At 42.1% G+C, this 20,727-nt stretch overlaps 2 protein-coding genes across 10 annotated transcripts in view; one reads left to right on the top strand and one right to left on the bottom strand.

Annotated features, from left to right (window-relative positions):
* SLC45A1 (solute carrier family 45 member 1) overlaps positions 1–5,451 on the bottom strand; it is a 59,285-nt gene extending 53,834 nt beyond the window's left edge. For 5 of the 8 annotated variants that reach the window (XM_032708769.1, XM_032708775.1, XM_032708783.1 and 2 more), the window contains exon 1: positions 4,728–4,847. The gene's annotated coding sequence lies outside the window, so the exon portion shown is untranslated. Of the gene's footprint in view, positions 1–4,686; positions 4,848–5,369 lie in introns of those variants that run through there. The other 3 variants (XM_032708773.1, XM_032708778.1, XM_032708785.1) reach the window with 3 other exon arrangements.
* An 18-nt stretch (positions 5,452–5,469) lies between these two features.
* On the top strand, positions 5,470–15,866 carry ERRFI1 (ERBB receptor feedback inhibitor 1). 2 transcript variants are annotated; one of them, XM_032708791.1, is made up of 4 exons: positions 5,470–5,567; positions 12,075–12,271; positions 12,397–12,473; positions 13,067–15,866. In XM_032708791.1, the coding sequence occupies exons 2-4, from the start codon at positions 12,150–12,152 to the stop codon at positions 14,260–14,262; spliced, it is 1,395 nt and encodes a 464-aa protein (XP_032564682.1). In that variant the 5' UTR covers positions 5,470–5,567; positions 12,075–12,149; the 3' UTR covers positions 14,263–15,866. The 2 variants fall into 2 exon arrangements, with proteins under 2 accessions (XP_032564682.1, XP_032564683.1); XM_032708792.1 differs by lacking the exon at positions 5,470–5,567 and adding an exon at positions 5,650–5,732.
* The last annotated feature ends 4,861 nt before the right edge of the window (positions 15,867–20,727 follow it).

The following is a 20,727-nucleotide window of genomic DNA, read 5'->3' as shown; positions in this document are numbered from 1 at the left end:
TTAGTTATCTTGTGGCTCTTTCACAAAAATCACAGTCTTTATCTCAACCAGAATCAAGATGTGCACAGTAGGAGTTAAACTGTGTGCAATCCTTACATGGTTGCATTTTATCTTATTCAGGTACCTTTATTTTGTGATAGCCTGAGAGAGTGAATCTACATATGAATGTTCAGGTTAAGGAGTCTGGCGGTACTCTCTTTCTCTAGTGATGTATGTGTTATGATAATGTAAACAAACTAGGTAGAGAATAAAATTCTTAGTTACATAAGTTTTGAACATCTATCACCCTAAAGTGAGGGAAATCAATTTGAGCATATTAATTTGAGGGGAAAAACACAACACATATGGGACGCATTAGAATTGCTGTAGTCTCACTGAACTGACAGCAAGTCATAGACTGTGATGCAGGAGTTGTAAACGGATGTGCTGGTACACAAGTGGAAGAATCATACTGTCTAAATTATAAGCTTTCAAACTTTATACTTCTGTTCTTACTGTATGGGGCATGCTGTATGGTATACTGTGGTACTTGCTGTGGGATAGAGAAGCATAGGTGTGCAGGGAGGGGGCAGAGACAACGAGTTTAAGGATATTCTGAAATTAGCAGTGCAGAATCCTGCATTACAAGGGTTACATACAATGCTAGGGTATTATACAACTGTACAGACCTGATAATGAATTTCAGCTTGGAACAGGAGCCATTACTCAGTCTTTGTGTGAACTGTCCCTCTACAAGACTTTAAAGCAATTGGATAATGCTAATTTGCCTCTTAAGCCCTCTCTAGAAACTGACACAGATAGCAAATCTTTTATGCTTCAGGCATATGGAAGTGGTTTGTGACGCAAACATACTATCTAAAAGTGGATATACAGCATGGCTTTTGTGAGTTCTAGTCTGTGTACATTGATTACATCTCTGAATGCTGCAAATGCCATTTATTCAAAAACTAGTCACAGAGAAAAATCCACAAGGCTATAGAGAAAGTGCCTTGCATCAGACTTCCGGGAACTGAGAGGATGTTGCCCACTGCTCTAAACATTTATCTCCTTTTTTTTCCCCATACTAGGGCAATATTGGGTTAGGTGGACCTTGGGATTTGAGGCAGTATGGCTGCTTTTGGGATACATCTGTATGTTGCATTCCCTTTCATATTTCAGTCAGACTCTTCCATTGTTTTCTGTCTGCATAACTGGGTATGAAATTCTTTATTTCTGCTTACAAGATCATGTCCTTGTCTCCGCAGATGTATCCCTTTCAGGAAAGGACTATGCTGGTCTTTGAGTTTAGAGACTGCAAAGAAGGGACCAGGGTTAGGAGAGTGCTACAAAACTTTTAGTGTAAGGATTCCTCATTTCTGTAAATGAGGAACATGTACATACTTCACTGGTCAAATTTGTATGAATGCAGTTGCACCAGCCAGGTATAGGGCAGAATGAGTGTGTTGCATTTCCAGTTTAGCCAGAAGACCCACAGCAGGGAGGAAATTCATGGGTCAGTAAAGGAGAGCTAAATTAGAGGTTAGCATATTCAAGTGTCTAGACAGCGAATACAGACATACTGCAAAATTCAGTCTGTCAGGGAGTGGAGAGTCTAGATTAAAAAGCCATTTCAAAGGCATGTTGCCTGGATGGGGTAATCATGTGCTCAGATTTTTTCAGCACATAAGCATAAGCTGAGTGAGGGAAGAGATCAAAAAAGGACACAAATATCGACACAGTCTGTAGCAGCTTAGACTGGAATGGAACTCGATAAATTAAAAATAGCTGGTTGTTCACACTTTTGTTTCCCAGAAATGGCCACAGCCACATCTATTTTTTACCATCCATTCTGTAATATTTGAATGCCTTGCAGAAATGTTACATCCGTCCTGCTGCTGTAGAGACATTGTAATGCGGTCCTCCCAAACTGAGTTCATTCTTGCTCTCAGGCATGTGAACTGTGCATGTAAACTGGTCATCAGGAAGCCAAGCTTTAGTGGTGAAATACCCAGAGCTCACTTAGTCCGTTAGATTGTATGCTTTTAGGGCAGTGTCGAGAGGTGTTCCACTGGAACAGGATGCTGGGCACATCAGCAGAGGAGCTGACTCAAATCCCAGTCTACCCTGTTGCATCCCATCTCCTTTCTTACAGAGCCAGAGGGCTTGCTATCAGCTGACTGGCTCAGCTGTGTTTTTATGCCCTTTAGGCACAGTATCTCACACAAGGGTAGTGTTGAGCATAATGACAGTTTGGGAGAATTTCTTGGAATCTACCTATGTGCAGCGTTAGGGTCTGCAGCATTGCTGAAGTCCCTCTTCATCCTTCACAAGAACAGACTCACCTTTGTCTACCACGTTTTTTCTTTTTCAGTGCTATTTTTCTGTTGTGCTCATCTCACTACATAGATAGATGCTGTCTTTATGACAAAGCTAAGTGGCCTGCCAACTATTGGATGCATTCACACAGTGTTTTGCAGGTTGAGGTGTCTCTTCAAAACAATTAGAGGCCGTGTGAATAGTATAGCATAGTGCTCCACTTGAGCTGTTATACCCTACCTCATAGGGGCTTCTGAACTGGTCCTTGCACAAGGTAAAGTTTATTAATTACTTAGCAAAGACACCAAGGTAAGGTAATTAAATTAGATCAGATAGGCTGACTGTGGAAGGAGCCAGTGCTGGGTGATTTGATGTACTGCAGCACAGACCGCTGCGGCCCTACGCCCACTGAGTCAATCTCCAGGCAAACCGTGTTGCATTGCCAAGATGAGATTCGTGGATTGTTGTGGCCAAATCTTGTTTGTCAGGACCAAACAGGAACTCCTGAAAAATAACTAAATATTGTCCGCATCTATAGCTGTTGTGTATTTGTATTGGTAAGCTTAGAAGTCAGCAGTCTTTTACAGTCATATTTGGATGGTAGGCTTCACCAGGATTGGAAAGAATGGTTAGCAGTCAGCTCCTTGTTTCTTTGTGCCTTTTGCTGTGGTTTGTTCTCTCATTTTTAGCTATTAAAGGTAAAATGCTATAGCCTGATCTTTTGATAAAATTGTTTATTTATAGAGTATGTTAAGGAAACTTCCCTGTCTGACCATCCAGAAGCCACTCTGGCAGTCACTCTCGCACCGCCTGGGCTGGGACTGAGGCCCCTTATGTGCTTACCAGAAAGCATGGAAAAAAACCCCCCAAGCTTCCTGCTCAAGAACATCTACCAGAAATAAGTACAATTAAGCAATAATACAGCAGCACCTACAGTAAAAAAAAAAAGTTGTTGTTTATGGAAGTGGGCTTAAAAAAAAAAATCACAACGATCTAAAGAATGACTGTACAGGAGCTCTAGCTGACATTTTATATTAAAAATAAATATCTATTGTTTCCATTTAGTCTTTCAGTATGAAATTTTACTTTTGTAATTTTCTATCTTCCTAAAGAGACTTTGCCTTTTTCTTCTCCAGCTGCTGCTTACACGTATGCTTTTCTTCTCTCAAAACAAACAGAAGCAGCAACTGAAAAATTTAAGTGTTGAAAACAGGAAGCATCAAGGGGACTGAGATCAGTGAAAAGGTATAGGCTGCAAAGCAAGCTAGAAATAGGACAACTTTAATCAAAGGACATCCAGTATCTCTAGGATTCCCCTCTGCAAAGAGAATCCTTGAATGAAAAGTAGTATCATGAATGAAAGTCCATGCTATTCTTTTTTTCATAGAATTCAGACATTTCATTTATTAAATACAGACCAGTCTGCTATCCATCTCCAGAACTGGGTACAACAGAGGTTTAAAGCATCTTTTAATACTACCCGAGCTGGCTTTTTTTAGCAAACTTGTAATTAACTAGTATTAACCAATCAGAGTGTCCAAGATTACTTAGAAGTTAGTCTTTGGGACACTTAGCAAATTGCAAAAAGTGGTTTACACATGCCTATGGAACTGTGAGGTGGTTGCAAAGAAAGGTGAGAAACAGGAATGTAACTGTCCGTGCAGAATTCAATTTCCTCTGTCCTCCACTCAGAACAGAAACTATTGTGACACCATTACCAAACGTTTTCATCAGTAGAACAATGGGAAACTTAAGGCAGTGGGGTTTTAGTGAAAAAAGGCCATAGGTAAAGCTATTTAACAGTAAGAGAGAAAAATTCCGTAGCATTACATGCACATGAACTAACTCCTAAATTATCTAACGGAATAAAACCTGGACTGCTGATAGAAGTACAGGGACCACTGGGTAACATCTGCAGGGAATGTCAGAAAGACCTCTTCCTGGATCAAAAATTCTCAGGCATAAATAACTAAAAAAGCCAAACATCTATTATTCCTCATGTTCCACCATGGAGTCACTGCAGGAGTTCGTCCTATTGAAGTCAACAGTCTGTGTAAGACATTTTTAAGACAACTTTGTCCTTTATATCCATTCATTATAACATCCAGGGCTATTTGCACTATTGGTGTGGATGTACATCAACAGACCAGAATTAAAAGAAAAAAAAGAAAAAAGGACTACTTTCTCCTAAACACATATATGCAAACAGGACAATTTAAACTTAAGATAAGCATACACAGGTTATCCACAGAAACAATAAGTCGCAGTCTTCAAGTCCAGATCAACAGAAGTATAGCAAAGTACTTGGAAGAAGTCTTTGAGCAGGTACAGTTCAGCGCAAGCCACCATCACCAGCATGTGCCCAGAATAAAAACCACAGTGAAGTCTCACCATTAGTTAACAGTGTGCCCCAGTTCATCGAAACCACAAACCTGCACTTGTCTGCTCTCCTCCTTCCTCTCCTCAGCCGCGCCTCCCTCACGGTCCGGGCCGCGCGCCCCGGGACCGCCCGTGCTGCCCGGGTCGGGCCGGCGAGCGCCCCCTGCTGCCCGCGCGGGGCATTTCCCGCGGAACTGCTCGCGAGGTTTCCCGCAGAGCCGCAGATGAGCGGGAGTGAGCTGCCCTGACACCTGCGCTGGGAACGGGACCCGGACAGGCCAGGGTCGCAACGGAACCGGTAACTGCCGCCATCCCTGAGGACACGGGGACCCAGTGAGACACGGAGGCGGCGGGCAGCGGGCAGTTCCCCTGAAAAATCGACCAGGGAAAGCCAAGCAGACGGCCAGGGCAGGAAGGACTCCGTTTGCTCGGTGGAACAGCCGCCGCAGGGACAGCCCTGCCACAGCAGCCTCTGCTGGGCGGGCGCTGCCGCCTCGCCACTCGCCGCTCTGCGGGACCGAGCGCGAGCTTCTGGGCTCGCCGCGGTCCCCAGCGGTTCTCCAGCCCCACGCGGAGCCCGCCTGGCGAACACTGCTCTCGCTAAGCCCGTAGGCGGCCGGAGCAGCGCTGCCGGCGCCAAGACTGCCGCCGGGGACCGCTACAGCCCCCACTCCCAGCAGGGCTACACAACACACCTCAACGCCGCCATCGCGCGGCCGCGCCCTCTTTAAGGCTTTTCCTGACAAAAGCGACGGGCGTCGGGCGGGGTCACCGGTGGCTCCGCCCCCCGCTATAAGGGCGGTGGCCGGCGCGCGCCGCGGCAGTGACCGGGCGCAGTCGCAGCGCATGCGTGTGGCGCTGGCGGCCGCGCGGAGCTGCGCGACACTGTCGGGGTGAGTGACGGCCCCGGCGGCACCGCCCGCGCCCCGCGGTCACATGGCGGCGGCGCCCCCCGGCCCCGTGCCCGCGCACCGGGGCCGCTTGGCCGCGGCTCGGGGTTGCCCCCTCCGTGCCGCACCGGGCCCCGCCGCTGGCGAGAGGAGCGGGGGCCGTGGCTGGTGGGTTGGGCGGCCACCGGCGGCACACGCGGGTCGGGCGGGTCGCGGCGCCGAAGTTGGCCGGGCCCCGGGCACGGAGGCGCGGCGCGGCCCACGCCGGCGGGCCCGATGGGTGGCGGCGGCCCCGGTCCGGGCCGCTCGCGGGAGGAGCGGGAGCGCGTTTGGTGCCCTTGTGCTGCCGGGGTGGGGTTGGGGGGGCCACCGGGGCCAGACCCGCCGCGGCGTCGTTCACCCACGGGGGTCTGCCGGGGGGGATGTCGGATGTGACCGCCGCCGTGCTCGCCGCGGTGGGATTGGGCGCGCTACCGCGGCAGGAGTCCCTCTAGGGGGGATGGGACCCGCCCGGGGTCAGCGAAGCCCGTAACCACGTTCTTGGAAATCAGCGTGGCGTGCCACGCGTTTTCTTCCTGACCCGAAACAGTATCAGTGCTCGTCTCGCTCCTGGGAGTAACAGGGGACCGCATTCTGGGCTTGAACTCTGTGCTTTGCACTCTAATTTAGGATGGCTTAATTTAGAATAAACATTTCTTTGTGACTTACTACCCCATTACACGGTTATCCTCGATTTTCTAAAATAGCCGGTCTGTAATGGTAAATCTGGAGACATCGCTGTACCCTTCCAGAACTGACCGTGCGTCTCTCGAGCCTGTGACGCGCAGAGCCTGTGACACGCAGAGCGAGCAGGCAGGGGGGCTCTGGAGACTTCAGTGGTCTCCTGTCACTAGTGCACAGACTAAGGGGCCTGTGAGTATTCTGAAGTAATAAGAAAAAGGTTATTATACTTGATCTAAAGATAACAGTACCTCATTACATATTAATAAACTGGATAGAAAAGGCTCTGGGGGCAAGATCTGTGGTCATTTTGGGAATACTTGAATGTTTGTTATACTGGAATGACAGCTGAAATGCATTTGTGAATTGCATTTATAATCTAGTTAAACTGCTCAATTTACCTTTATTACTTTATGCACAGACCTAGTTTTCTTTACCTATGTGGGATAATTTTCTATTTTCCTTTTTAAAATAGAAACCTATCTTTTGAGAGGGGGAATATGTCCTTGGCGAAGCCCTTTGTCATCCTCTGCAGTATAAGAGTTATTTCAGAGGAAAACAGTTCCACTTCTCTGCAGTGGAAAACAGAATTAAAAGTTATCGCACTGTGTCTAACACTATGGTTATGACTCTGAGTCAGCTATATAGGAATTTTTATTTCCTGAATGTAAGCTGTCTGTATTCACATTAAAATTTTCAGGAGGGTGAAGTACCATACCTTAAGCATGCATCTGAAATCTGACAAACAGAGGCAAGGCAATTGTCTTGCTATTTAATTATTAGCTTTCTACTGGCGATTTACAGGTTCCTCCCATTTGCTGTGCAGGACTGTGAAATGGTAGCCCAAATTTTAAGTGAACTTAAACTCCTTGATGAACTGTGGTTCTTTGAATGTATTTCAAACTAGCTGACTTACAATCTAAATACATCATTTGTCTGCTGTTCAGTCGATTTGTCTGGATTATACCCGTAGAATTAGTTTTATTTGCAGTCACCTATGATTTGAGCAGTTACTAAGTGATCATAGTCTTAAATTCTTTGCAACAGAATGGTCTATTTCTGGCTGGCAGAATGTGTAGAAAAGTATCTGGAAGTTAAGAATGCAATTCATTTATATAATAACTGTAAAGAATATAATTCCTATAAATGGAAAAATCTTCTGAGGCCCGTATCAGGACATGATTTGGTCTGTGACTCAGGAATACTGACCTGCACTATGGAGGTTTGATGCATAGTAAATAAGATCTAATTATTTATTGGTAGGTTTAAACTAACCTTCTCATGAGGCTGTTTCTGCTAGGTGTCAGTTACTCAGCATTCATCTAGTTGCACAGACAGAAGTACTTAAGGGATGATATGAGAACTAGAGAACCAGAAATGTTTAGGGTTTTTTTTTTTTTAAGTATATGGAGTTCCAGAAAGTATATTAACAGCTCTTAAGCTTTTAAAGTCCAATTGGAAGTCTGAAATGCTTAAATATTAAAAGGGATGCCTCTATCTCAGGTACTTATGTTAAATAGAAAGTCAAAGGAGAAAAAGGAAATTACATCACCTTGTCAAATAAGGAACAGCTAGCTGGAGTGGATGACTTGTAGTGCAAAAATGTGCCCCTCCTCCTGTGAATTGCTTCTGAGATTTGTTAAAGATAATGTGGTGGCAAGGTGAGCAAAAATAGGTTGTGGATTTAAGGTAGACACATTTCTTCCCCTCCCAGAAGGGGTAAGTAGGTCTTACTATTTTTTCCTTTCCCTCTTTCCCATTTCTTACAAGACGTATCTCAGCTTCTTTTCAAGAGTGTTGCCTTTATAAAATCTGTCCAAAATTTGTACAGGCATTCAGAAATCTGTACAGCAAATTGCTGTATTCCATCCCCATTTAGTGAAACATTTTAGAGTGTGCTTTGGTCTACTGTGCGTACCGGGAAGGTTTTCTTCATTATGAACTTGACTTGCCTCAAATATTTGGCTGCATTGGGACTGGGAGAGCAGGGAACAGAGTAATGAGATTCTGTGTGTGATCAGTGATAGAGCTAAAATATATGCAAGTGCTTCTTAGTTTCTAAGTAGAGGATTACTGTTGTTGTAATGCAAGTGTTTATTGATATGTGTCTGTATGAAAACTGCATATTTGTGATGTTTTCTGTAACTCACCACAAAAATTTTTCCACATATTCCCATATACATTGTAGATATCATTATGTACATACCCTACTGTTTATGGATACATTTGACCATTTTCAGCTTGCACACAGCTATCCTGTTATTCATCACTCACTAGTTCAAGTTTGAAAGTATATTTGGCCTTGTAAAAAAACACTAATCTCCAATATTTAGTATTATTCATATTTGTTAATGCAAACAGACCTGAACAATTAAAAAGTGTCTCCTTTGTGCTGTTGCCTTACAATGAATGGTGTTGGTAGCTTCCTAATGCATCAACAGATCTTTGAATTGCCTTGGCTTGTATCTGCCCTGTAGAAATTACTAGCTGTAGTTTCAGTGTGAACTCCATTTCTTCAAAAGTTTTTCAGTCTTCCTAAGTGCCACAATCGATGCATAACTAGGCCAGACAAGCAGAGTAACTGGAAACCCATTCTGTGCAAATGAGCAGCACAGGAGTGTGAGATCAAGAATGCTTCATTACTGCATAGTGTCCATTTTCTTTAGCAAATACAATTTGATGTTATTTATGGTTAAGTTCAGATCCTTAACTTTTTAAGGAGGCAGGATTGGGACAGCAGTTATACTGAGAATTGTTGATATTTATATCTTCATGACTGACTTTTGTAAATTTTACTGGTCTTTAAAGCCAATTACTAGAATATAATACATACTATTCGGCTTTAGTAAGAGTGTGCTGTCTAAAATACAGAGTTTGTACTCCTCAATTACACGTTACATGTCTCCCTCTTAAGATACTATGTCTTCAAACAAGCTTATGCATGTTTTAAAATATAAGCAACAACTCTCTTAGACTCCACTGAGAAAGTAACTAGGTGGTTTATTGAAAGAGTACCTCTCTTGATAGTCCTAGCTTAAGGCACTCAGGATAGTTTCATAACTCTGAAATGTCAAGGCAGATCACCTTCTGTGAATTCGCAAAGAGGTTATTTTTAGAATGAAGCAAGTTTTATGGCTGCAAAAATTGTCTGTATGTTTAAAAAATAAAGACTGATTGAAACAAGTGAAAATTACCTTTTCCTAGAGTATGTAAATATATGTCATTTTAGATGTTAACCTTAGCATTCCAGAGGGATATCAGAGAGGTGATTGTGCAACCATCAGTCTTGAGAGCTGAGATTTATACAGCATTTGGGAAGCTGACACAGTAATTACCTGCAGTGGTTTTGGCATGGGAGCTGGTGGAGGTTGGGCTTCTTAATAAGCCTTGCAAGGGTTGTATGTTAACACAGCACACTACACGTGTTCTCAAACTACAGCAGTTGTTCCCCCGTCTGATTTTTTTATATTTTAATCAATGTCTTGCTCATGGTCTTGTCAGGTCTTGCACATGTGCTGAAGTGGAGTACTATCATTTGCTGCCTGATCAGTGTTTTGTACCAGTGATTTTTTTTTTACTTGTAACTTGCATTTGACTTCAGAAATACTGAAATAGACAGTAGACATTAACCTGAAGCTCACTTATTCATTCTCCTTCATTTCTTTTGCAGATTTGTTGCTATGGGATAGGATCTGAGGCATAAAAAATCATTGCTCAATACAGTGTGAGCTGATAAGATGGATGTTTTATTTGCAAATTACATTAACATGTTAAGAAGTAATTTTAGAATTGGTGCTATATGTGTATTATGCTGCTTAAGTCATTTTAACAAATGGGTACCTCTAGTGTTCTGCTCCCCCATAAACAATGGTTCTGCTTGTACTTACAGAACTATGTTATTGCTTCCTGGGGCTGTATGTTTATATTTAGTTTCATGATGAAAATCTGCAATTCCTGTTACCGGGAAGGGTCCAACTTAACTGCGTTATACAAAAATTTCCAGCGTTAAACTAGCTTTTTAAGGAGGTTGTCTGAAAAGAAGAACATGGTCTTCACTAAAATCAGGAGGGCTGAATGAGGTAGGACTATGCCACAGCAGACAGAGCACTGGTTCATCCCCTATTCACTTCTATGAAAGCCTCCTGTCTAGAGTTATTCTGAAATGCCTGACTAAAATATACGGGGTATCTGGCAGTGAATTAAAAAATCCCACTTCTGTTGACACAATGGTGATCACTGAAAGTCGTGATCAAGAAAACCATCAGACTTCTAAAGAGAATGTGATTGGGTCTCGCACATCATAAACATACATACAGTCAGAAGCTATTTTGCATATAATCTTTTCTTAAGATGATCAATACTAGACCCAATTCAAATTTGTAAAAGCACAGCAGAGTTGGTCTTTCTCAAACAGTTGTTTATAAATGGTCCAGTGGTGCTGGACTGCAAAGTAATCCCAGGGCACCTGGTTATAGTCCTGTTTACGAGTCTACCCATCCCTCGTACTGCAAGTAGGTATGATGGATCTTTCCTCCTAAAAGAAAAGGAAGGTTACACATCTGCATAGAAAGCCTGGTTTAGAACAGATTTACCATAAGCATAAGCTATTAGCTGTTTCTGTACCCACTGCAATACCATACTGTGAGGGTTTTTCTTGACAGGTATGCCAGTATGCAGGTATCACTGATGGAGCTGGCCCTCAGCTGTTGGTGGAATTCTTTTGGAGGAGGGGTGTGGAGAAGTTCACATTAGTATTATATGGTCATATTATTGATTTTCAAGGGAGATACAAATTAAACTGGTTTCAGTGGGGTTTGGTTTGGTAGGGTTTGTGTGTGTGTGTGTTTTTTAAACAGCCATATAGCACCATATTGTACTTGCTGAAATCAGGCTATTTGTGTAGATGAAGCACAGACCCATAGAACATCATGGCTTATAGTTTTGGACTTAATTTTTCCTGCCTTCCTGATGCTGACTAATTTTACACTGCCCCTTCCCCTCCCCAATAATCCTTTCTGAATTTCCTAAGCAAAACCAAGTGAGTCAGTTTGTTCCTTAGACTCTGATTACTTACTCAATATATAGTAATTGCCAACACATTGTTTCTGTTGTAAAAGGGCCAGATAAAGCATTGTTCACACGTTCAAAATAGATCTGAATGCAGCAGTATGGTTTCAGTGGCGATTATTTCAAATCACTAGATTTCCGATTTGTTTGAAATAGCTAGAAGACTTGAGGCTGTTTTAAAATATCTTAATTCTTACTGCTTTATATAAAAGAAGTCTTAGAATTCCAGTTCAAGTAGTCAGTAATTCTGTTTATTGGAGCAAAGGCTATGGAAGGTAATACTTAACAACAGACTAGGCTGTTATTTGTTGGCTACACTGGAAACTATAAACTCTTTAGCAAAAAGATAAAACTAAAGATAGATAGCAATTAGAAAGTTAAGTAGATTGTTCTAGAAAACTTTTTAAAAGCCTTTTTTGTATTAATAACTAGTAGTTTATGTACAAGAACTGAAGTGTTGTTGATGCACAGTTGTTATATATCAATAGCTTTACTGAACGTGGGTTTTTTTCTTTACAGTGTAATTCTCTAAGAGAACTTACCTTTTTTTACTTCAATTTTACAGATAGACTCAAAGCAAGAAGTTTGGTCAGGTTTTTCTATTGGCAAGTAGGACAGAAGGCCTTTCTACCGAGCTGTTTAATTATTTGAATACTGAAATTTCAGATGAGAGATGAAATCATCAGATTTGCATTTCTGATATTTATGTCTTCTCTGTTGAAGGGAATGAAAACCGCAGGAAACCTGTCAAGTACTGAATATCTAAAGTCGTGAGACATCACCAGAGAACGCTGCACAATGTCAACTGCAGGAGTTGCTGCTCAGGAGATGAGAGTCCCATTAAAAACCGGATTTCTTCACACTAGTCAAGGCATGGGGAGTTTGAAAACCTGCTGGGGTAGCCACAGTGGATTTGAGAAGTGAGTGAGGCTAAAATTTTAATCTGTTGCATCTTCAAGTATATAAAATGAGTATGCTGAATACTTGTATTTGGTGACAGACCTATGGTTTGTTTACAGTGAAGGCTTTTTTTTTTTTTTTTTAGTACTTTCTTTAATGTGGACCCTATAGCAGTGGCATATAATTTAGGTCCATCGACAGAGCAGCATTTGCCATCCATTGGTGAGTATAAAAGCTGACACACGAGTGTTTAGAAGTGCAGTGGATTGTCTGGAAACCCCTCGGGCCCGACGCAGACCCGTCCCTGGCTGCGACGGGCGCCCCCCGGTGCCAGAACGGAGCATTTCAAGAAAACGCTCCTATTCAAGTCCAACCAAAAAAGCCACTTTTAAATAACATGATGAAGTTCAAACAAACAAAAACACTCCGACACACCTTTTCCTTGTACTTATGATGCCTTCGAGTTGCCATTACACTTCTGACAGAAAAACCATTTACTAAAATAGTACTTGTTCTGTTGTAGTCCTATGCTGAGATCTTTGTAGCTGTAGCTCTCTCTTGCTTATGCATGGGGTCTCTTGAACTACCTCATTTAACTGGAGCACTGGCCTGAAACAATAAAGTAATCTGCTGCTATCTTAACTAAAGCATAAATCCATGACCAGAAGAGATCTGTAATACCTACATTTCACTACTATAGTTATTAAACAGACACTACTAACTGTTGCGTTAGAAGGAATTAAATATGCAGCGGTAAAGTCATGTGCTAGAGTGTTACTTAGAAAAGTGTCTCTAAGAATTTTTCACCTTTTTAGGGCACTCTTCCAACCAGGCTTCCATGAATGACCACATTGCTGAAAGTTGCATCCAAGTCCCATCTCAGAAATCCAGTCCACTTCCTGTAAGTCCCAAAAGTGAACCGACAGTTTCAAGATATGAAGACCATCTCGTCCCTGGCTTTAGTAAACTGTCATTAACCATGAGCTGTGTTTCTGAAGAAACACCTCCTCACATGGCAATAAAAAATGGACCAATTCAATTCCTGTCTGCATCTTCCAATGATCGTAGCTCCAGGCCTCTACCCCCTCTACCTATTTCTGAAGACCTTACTTCAGATGAGGTTGACAAAGAAGTGGAATTCCTGACTAGCTCAGATACTGACTTTTTGTTAGAAGATTATGAACTTCCTCCTTTTAAAGCCAGTGCTCCAAGTCGGCGGAGCTTTAGGGGCTGTGGACAGATCAACTATGCATACTTTGATACTCCAACAGGACCAAAACCAGAAGATTCCAACCCTACACAAAGCCTAAATGTATACATATCCAGTATTTACCCTCCTCCACAGCAGCTGCATCGACGCTTGCGAAGGTCCCATTCTGGGCCAGCTGGATCTCTTAATAAACCAATAGTAAGACTATCTGGACACTTAAACAGGTCTTCTCCAACCTCTGATGAAGATAAACCAGAGATTCCACCAAGGGTTCCCATACCTCCAAGGGCACTCAAACCAGACTACAGAAGGTGGTCAGCAGAAGTTGCTTCTAGCGCGTACAGCGATGAAGACAGGCCTCCAAAAGTACCCCCAAGAGAACCTCTGTCACACAGCAATTCCCGTACCCCGAGTCCCAAAAGCCTCCCATCATACCTCAATGGGGTTATGCCCCCCACCCAGAGTTTTGCACCTGATCCTAAGTATGTCAGCAGCAAAGCTCTACAAAGACAAAATAGTGAAGGATCTTCAAACAGGGTCCCTTGCATTCTTCCAATTATTGAAAATGGTAAGAAGGCCAGTTCAACACACTACTATCTGCTACCTGAAAGGCCTCCATATTTGGACAAGTATGAGAAATTCTTCAGAGAAGCAGAAGAAAGGAGCTCTAACACTGAGGTTCAGTCCTGGTCTGGTGACTGCACAGCCACCTCAGCTCCGACAAAACTGGACTCAAAACCCAGAATGGACATAGGTGGTCACCTGAAACGAAAACACCTGTCTTATGTGGTTTCCCCGTAGTTTCTGGGAGCACAGTCAGTCCCAGCTCAGTTGTTATCATGTTACAAAGTTCTTATGGTTCTCAGATAATGAAGTAGGAGCAGTTTGACCTCTGAGAACTGGAAAGTGGATCGTAAAGTCCTCTTATGCTGCATATATTCGATACGTTTCTTAAGACTCTTTCTGTTTGTCTAGGTATGTAAGCTGAAAACCTACAAAGTTCCCATACAAAGAAACATGGAGGGATAGTAGTCACAGCTGGCCAGTTGTATGCTACCTAGATGAACGTATTTGGTAGTCACATTATCAAAAAAAAAAAACAACTAAAATCGAGCTTTGCTGATGAGTCACTTATAAAGCAGACAACAGACCAAGTAATGCAGTACAGTTTTTGTATTGGGTATTTTCCAAAATTTCTTTTATACAGTAACCGTACTGAGAACAGACTCTGTTCTCTTTGACTAGGCTATGTCAGCCTGGTAAGAAGGTAACTGCAAGATTTGATACCCACTTCAAGACTTGGCAGGCATATTGGAAGCACAATTTGAAAGTTTAATCTATTTTACAAATTAATTTGATGCTAATATACTTTTAAAGTGAGTTGGTTTTGTGGATTCACTTGCTAGACACACTTGGCTCAGTTTTGCAGTTTTTCCTAGAAGAGACTTGGACCAGCTATTGCTAAGCCTCTGCTGCTGCTCTTTTCCTGCTGGATCCTAGATACATGTGAGAGTGTCCTGAGCAGCCACACGGTTGCTGTCAGGTAGGCAGTAACAACTGTGTGCTCACCTAGAGTCTGAAATTCTGACTGTATTAAATACAGAAACACAGCACAAGCTGGTCTTGTGTTTTGGTTTCTGTTCAGTATTTTAGGGGAGGAGGAGGAGGGTATGAGGGAAAAACATGATTCCATTTATGAACAGTGTCAGTCCCGTCTCTTGCTGCTTTGATGCTGCTTCTTGCTGTTTAATTTTTCTTCACTGTGCCTCAGCCATCCACTGAAGTTCACTGAGGTGCCACATTAGCAGTTTCTCATGCTCATTTTGGTTACATTTATCCTCTTACAGAAAAGCACAAGAGAAAGGGTGCTCATTAATGGGGGTACAGAAGATGAATGTGTTCCTCCTAACAGAAGTAAACAAGCTGTTTACAGTTTAAACTGCTGAATGAGATGTTTGAGCTATTTTAAAGCTTACTTTTTGTTTTAGTACAAACTAAATGAAGGTGAAATACATGCTATAGAAATGCACTGATATTTCTGCATCATGTACAGTATTGAATAAAAAATAATTCACTTTGTATTTTGAATATTGTCATGTCTTGAGTTTAATAAAGTTATAAAATACTTATTTATGATACATTTTGGATTTTGCTTTATTGAATAGTGTATGCAATTGTGCATTTGAGTTCTGCATTTACTGCAAAGTTCAAAGTCAGTAATGTTAAATATACAACAAATGTTGAATTCACTTTGCATTTAATTAGAATTAAGATTGCTGCAGAAGTGTTCAATAACTCACATTGGACACTGTTAATTTTAATGCCTCGTTACTACCTGGTAGCATGTTGTCTATAGTTTTGTGCTGGCAATAAAACATTCTGTGAGATTAAGTTATCTGGCCTAACATGAATGACTTTAGTTTTTTTCTAGAGTCACCCATAGCATGTTAGCCACCATCATACAGAAAAGAGAGGCAAGGAGTGTTCCTCTCTTCAATTTCTCACCTGGTAAAAAAAAAATAACTAAATTGTACATTAAGGGTCACTGAAAGTGAACTACTTATATTCTGAGGATGAAAAAACTTTGAGTATAGATAGCATGGTTAGAAGGGGAAAGAAATTGTGAATACTTACCACAAAACAAGTGTATTTCACTGTAGTATGCAAGCCATGGATAAGGTTACTGAAGATAAGAAGCATCACACAACTTTGATCTTCAAGCTGTGTATGTAGGTAAATACTTGCCTTGATCTAGCAGTCTGAACAGTTCTGTCAGTGGGCTTATTTCAGTATAAAGCAGGTTACCATCCTTGGAATTATACTGTATGGGAAAAATGTCAGATGCAGTTTTTCAGTAGTGGCTAATCACTTAGCTTTTACAGATGGGAAGATTACTAAGCTTCAATTATAAAGGCGCTTAAACACTTACTGCTGTGCTGCAACACTGCTAAGAACATGCAGATTGGCCTTCAAAACATAAACAAACTACCTAATCCTGTGCAAGGCTGTCGATTGGAATGCTCAGCCTACTGAAAGTTCTGCTTTCCAGAACCAGATTTTTCTAAGGTGGAAAAAGTAAAATTTATACTTGTAACCTTCCCCTTAAATACGAGCAGTTTTAACCCTAGGACTGTGAAATAACGTACCTTCTCAGTTACACCATCACTGCTACAGCAAACAGATCAACACTGCTCAGCTGCACCTGTTTTGTTGTAGAGTGTGAGAGTCAGCAGAGACTCGGTAGTTGTCATTCCAGTAGAACTCAGTCTAAACCCAAGCAACTGCCCTGTAAATCTCTCCTAGCTTTTGCCTCTTGGTCCCACTCCATTCCTGGTACTTGAACCCACCCCTTTTAGCCAAAATACCTGGTACAAAATGGGGTATTTGTTAGAGTTTCTCCAGCCCTGCCTGCTAGCACATATTTTCACTTCCGTTAGCAGTAAAGGTTCCCTAAAAAACTGCTAATGTAGCAGCAGCCGATTTTTTACTTGATCTGCTTCTGAGTACAAGCTGGTTTTATATTTATAGTGCTGAAAAGCTTAAAACCATTATAAAACTTGTGCTTTTGAATGGTCTTACATAACCTTTTCTGCAATTCCTAAAATGTTGAAGACTTTTAACCTAACCTCCATTACTTTTTCTCCTAGGAAAAAGAATTGCATACTCCTTTCCTGAGAGTTGGTATTTTCTACTCAGTCCTGAGTGAGTATTAGAAAAACAAAACAACCTCTTACTGTAGTGATGTTTTCCTACCATGTGCTTTGTGTCAGCTGAATTACAGCATGATGTTAAGGCTCATTTCAGAAGTTAAGCAAGAAACTGCGTTTAGTGCAACTGAAGTAAAACAGACAGAACCTGAATTGAACATAGTAACTGAACTGCTTGGCTATGAGCAGGACATTCAAACAGGTTACAGAGCTGACATACCTCTTGAGTAAAAGGAAAAGTAACTTATAGGCAAGTCTTATACTATTTAAGTAACTTGGCCATTTAATCTTTAAAAATCCATAATAATAAGGTTTCATTGAGGACTTGGTCCACAATTCAGTGATTCTCTCTGTGTGACACTAAGGGGGTCACTGACAAAGGCAGGTAGAAGCCTTGCTTCTTAAGACACCAGATTCCTGTGCATTGGGGAACAAAGTCTGCATGACCCAAAAATTGTATTTCGTTTTCCAAGTGAGTAATTAAGGCTGTAGAGCTGTGGGGGAAGCTTTGCAAGTTCTGGCCAGAAGACATTTCTCTGCTTGTCCCCTGGCACATGATAAGACTTGTCAGGACACAACATGCTTTTGCAACAATCTGATCACATGTTTGAATATTCAGAGTTTGGGCTCACCTAGGCAAGGCCTGACAGCTTTGCCTCTGAGGACAAAGACCCTTGCCAGCTAGATTTGACTGGAATAATCACACTTCAAAGAAGTTACTACTTGATAAACTGAAATTTGGAGAGTCAAGGAATTTGTGTTAAAGCAGGGAAGAAAAAGGTGCATCTACGGAAAAGCAGTGTCTCTCACAGCCTCCTTATTCAAGAAGCAGGCCATATATACTGCTCACCCTGCTCTCAGCTGCCCTGTTGGGAACCACCCAGCCATGCTGGTGAGGGCTCCTGAGTCCCAGGAGGTAGCAGCTGTGCTGAGGCAAAGGGGGTTGTACTGCAGCGAACTCCAGAGGGCTGGATCCAGGGCAGCCCCACAGTGAACCCAGGATCACGAACAGACCTCAATGAGATGTGGTTGCCAGCAAAGGGGGAGGGGAGGGTGTGGGTGACCTCTCCCTCAGGCTCAAAACTGCACAAGCAAAAGCACACTCTAAGTACCAAGTGACAGCAGAAGCATCTGTCATATTCACCCTGTGTTGGTAAGTGCTGCTTGGCTGCTCTGGTGTTGGCAAAACACCCCTCACTTGATGAGTTTCAGACTAGCAAATCAACCTAGAGAAGCAGAGTCCAGCTGTAACTAAAGGACAGGATGTTTGCCTCAGCATACCTTTTCCTGAAAGGAAGAGGCTGTGTTAGTACCAGGTGACTTGAAAAACCCGTTAGCTTAACTTCACTATATTAACTTGCTCTTAAACAGACAAAGTCACTAAGTAACACAGAGCTGTAGCTAATCATCAGCTTCTTTTGCATTGTAAGAGAAAAACCAGAAATTAAACCTGATTCGGAAGCATGCAGATTGACGACATAATTAAATCTGCAGTCATTTAAAATTACTGATTGTTGCTGCTGTCACTAGGAGTTTTCCATTCACTCCCAGACTGCAATTGGCACAATTACTACCATTCTGAAACTGCAGAAGAGCACCCACCAAGACTGCATTTACTCCAGCTGCAGCCTTGGTTTAGTTTTTAAACAGTCTGAGTGAAGTGTTAAGTTTGACATGATAAAGGAAAGCATCCTTCTAGTCCAGGACAAAGACACCAATTTTGTAAGGGCAGTTATTACAGTAGGGAGTAATTGCTGATGGTGTTCAGCCCAAGTCTTGTCAGGAATTCAAGGTTAAGGTGATGGCCAGATCAGTCATGGTAGAATTCCCACTCTTCAAACTCATGATTACAGACTGTGGCCCTTATAAACACTTTTAATATTATTACAAGCTGTATGCTAAATACATACTCTCTAGATTATGTCAAGAAGGAAATTGGAGATGGAGGTAAACCCTCATTTTATCTGCTTGTAGGCTCTCTGTAGTTAGGTAGCCTATTCATTTTCTTTGTGTGTACTGAGTGTTCCTGGGGTAAACTTTTGTTTTTAGAGTAGTTTAATCTTTTAATTTCCTGTTAGCTTTCTTCTAAAGCAGCTTATTTTCATTTAAAACCAAAAACATATAGCATATTTTGCATTTCACATAGCTCTTTGGCACTGAAAATCTAGCACACAAAGTTTAATTATACTTATTAATATTCGTTAAATAGTGCTGCAGAGATTTCTGGCTGCTGAGCTTGTGATTAGCATTTGTAAACTGAAAGAGGTGTTATCCCCACCCATCCTGCATCATAATTCAGACCTTGCATAATCCCTGCCCAAATGCCTATTTTCATCCACAGAGCTCATTATTTTTTCTGAATCATAAATGGAAGCCACACCTGTGATTGCTCATAGACTGTTGCTATATTATTTATATATTGGGGTGCACCTTGATCCCAGTTGTGGTTAATTTTGGAAAAGGTGTTAGGTACTCCAAATTTTAAGTGTCATGCCACTGAAACATGGGAACCAGGACTACTATTCATTTCCTTGCAAAGTGATTCAGAGATGCTTCTGTGTTGAAAAGCTGCAGCTTCTTGCTGAAGATTATTAACACTATCGTCCACAAATTATTAGCATGTGAAAGCCACAAAGGAAAAAAAGCGCAAATATAGTGCCATGAAAAACCATGGCAGATTACCCCACCATCACCACCCTGAATCTGCTTGAGGATGCTAGTAACTAATCACATTGAGCTATCATAATAACACACTAAGAGGCCCTCCATGCACAAAGTCTCTGGATCAAGCACTGGATCATCAGGCTTGACCCAGAAGAATGATCTCCTGCCCACCACCTACCCAGGTGACAGACACATGTTCCCCTTACCTATAATATTTATTTTACCTTTGTTAATATGCTTATTATTCACAACAACTTTTCAAGGGCAGTGTCAGCACTACTGACTGCCCTTTTGGAAGCCAACTGGAACACACAACCAACGCTACACACTGAGCAGTCTTTAGGCATAAGACTCTTGGGGCACTTACCAGCTTGCAGGAAGTTCACGCTAAGGACCATATCAGCTCATGCCATGTTGAGTCCAACTGCTGCATGGCAAGGTGCAAGGGAGACACAAGCAAACAGCAAGCGTGTCTTTGCAAGGTTACTCATTGCCTTGCAATCCCTGTATTAGGCAAGATCCAGAGGAAACATGAGACTCCAACCATACTAGGTTGCACTTGGTGACTTCATTTGTCACATGTCCTGTTGACAAGTTATTCAAGAAAAGTTTTCCTGCATCCCAGTTGCACACCCCAACACTTAGAGTTTAAGCAATTCGAATTGGGACTGTGCTGTTGTGATGCAGGATGTACATAGCACCAGCACAGCAACAGGCACGTGGTGATGCAGAGGCCTCTAACAACCCAGGGCAGAGATTACAGCACACACCCTGACACATTCTGTTGCTCATGGGATTCAAATAGCCTAAACTGCTTTTGCTAGTTGGAAGGAGGGTTGTCTTTCCAGAGCATCTTTTCAACATGCTGAAAAAAACCAACAAACTGAAGTTGTTG

The sequence above is a fragment of the Chiroxiphia lanceolata genome, chromosome 22 (genome assembly GCF_009829145.1).
Source record: "Chiroxiphia lanceolata isolate bChiLan1 chromosome 22, bChiLan1.pri, whole genome shotgun sequence".
In the NCBI taxonomy this organism is placed as follows: Eukaryota; Metazoa; Chordata; class Aves; order Passeriformes; family Pipridae; genus Chiroxiphia; species Chiroxiphia lanceolata.
Note: the sequence above shows the minus strand (reverse complement) of the source record. Positions and strands in the feature narration are given on the sequence as shown.